The following is a 655-nucleotide window of genomic DNA, read 5'->3' as shown; positions in this document are numbered from 1 at the left end:
GGCCAGTCACCTTTTGTGGCGTCCTGAAGGCTTCCTGTATTTTTATGGAATTCAGATTTTGCTTCCGACCCCAACATCACAGGTGATTTTCATCTTGAATACTTATCACGTTAGATTAATTTGTTGTTGAAAAAGTCCTAGAATAGGCTATGGAAATGGAATGGTAACCGTCTTTAAAATAGAAGAGAGAGAAAAAAAATCACCTTCCCTCTTGACCTCTCTTGGAAAAACCCTCTGACAAAAAAAAAACCTCCTCTTATCTCCCTCTTCCCCTCCCCCTCAAACACCCCCTCCTCTTACCTTCCCCCCTTAAAAGGCGTCTCCGTCTCCCCCCTCTCCAGAAGAACCTCCCCGCCTGACCATTCCCCTTTTCCTCTCCTCCCGCCCCCCAGAGACGGCGAGATCGAGCTGCAGAAGGGAGACCGCGTGAAGGAGGTCCTGAGGCACTACAGCAACCACCGCAACTTCCACGACGGCTTTCTCCACGGGGTCAACCAGAGAACGAGAAAAGCCGGCTTGTACCCGATCTACAAGACGGTGGATGTCCTGCGGCTCGCGGACACGCCGCCCTTCGACGCGATTGATAAGAGGGACGAGTAAATGAGTTCGGGTCGAGCAAGAGAGTTGTTTATTATTTATTTATTAATACCTTTTC

The 655-nt window shown here is 49.5% G+C and overlaps 1 protein-coding gene across 1 annotated transcript in view; it reads left to right on the top strand.

The window, feature by feature from the left end:
- Positions 1 to 623, top strand: part of LOC119581937 (alpha-(1,6)-fucosyltransferase-like) — a 17,115-nt gene extending 16,492 nt beyond the window's left edge. The window contains exon 11 of the mRNA XM_037930109.1: positions 393 to 623. Within this exon, the coding sequence (XP_037786037.1) occupies positions 393 to 600 (208 nt within the window). The 3' untranslated portion in view covers positions 601 to 623. The remainder of the gene's footprint in view (positions 1 to 392) is intronic.
- Positions 624 to 655: the final 32 nt, after the last annotated feature.

This window comes from Penaeus monodon, chromosome 15, assembly GCF_015228065.2.
Source record: "Penaeus monodon isolate SGIC_2016 chromosome 15, NSTDA_Pmon_1, whole genome shotgun sequence".
In the NCBI taxonomy this organism is placed as follows: Eukaryota; Metazoa; Arthropoda; class Malacostraca; order Decapoda; family Penaeidae; genus Penaeus; species Penaeus monodon.
Note: the sequence above shows the minus strand (reverse complement) of the source record. Positions and strands in the feature narration are given on the sequence as shown.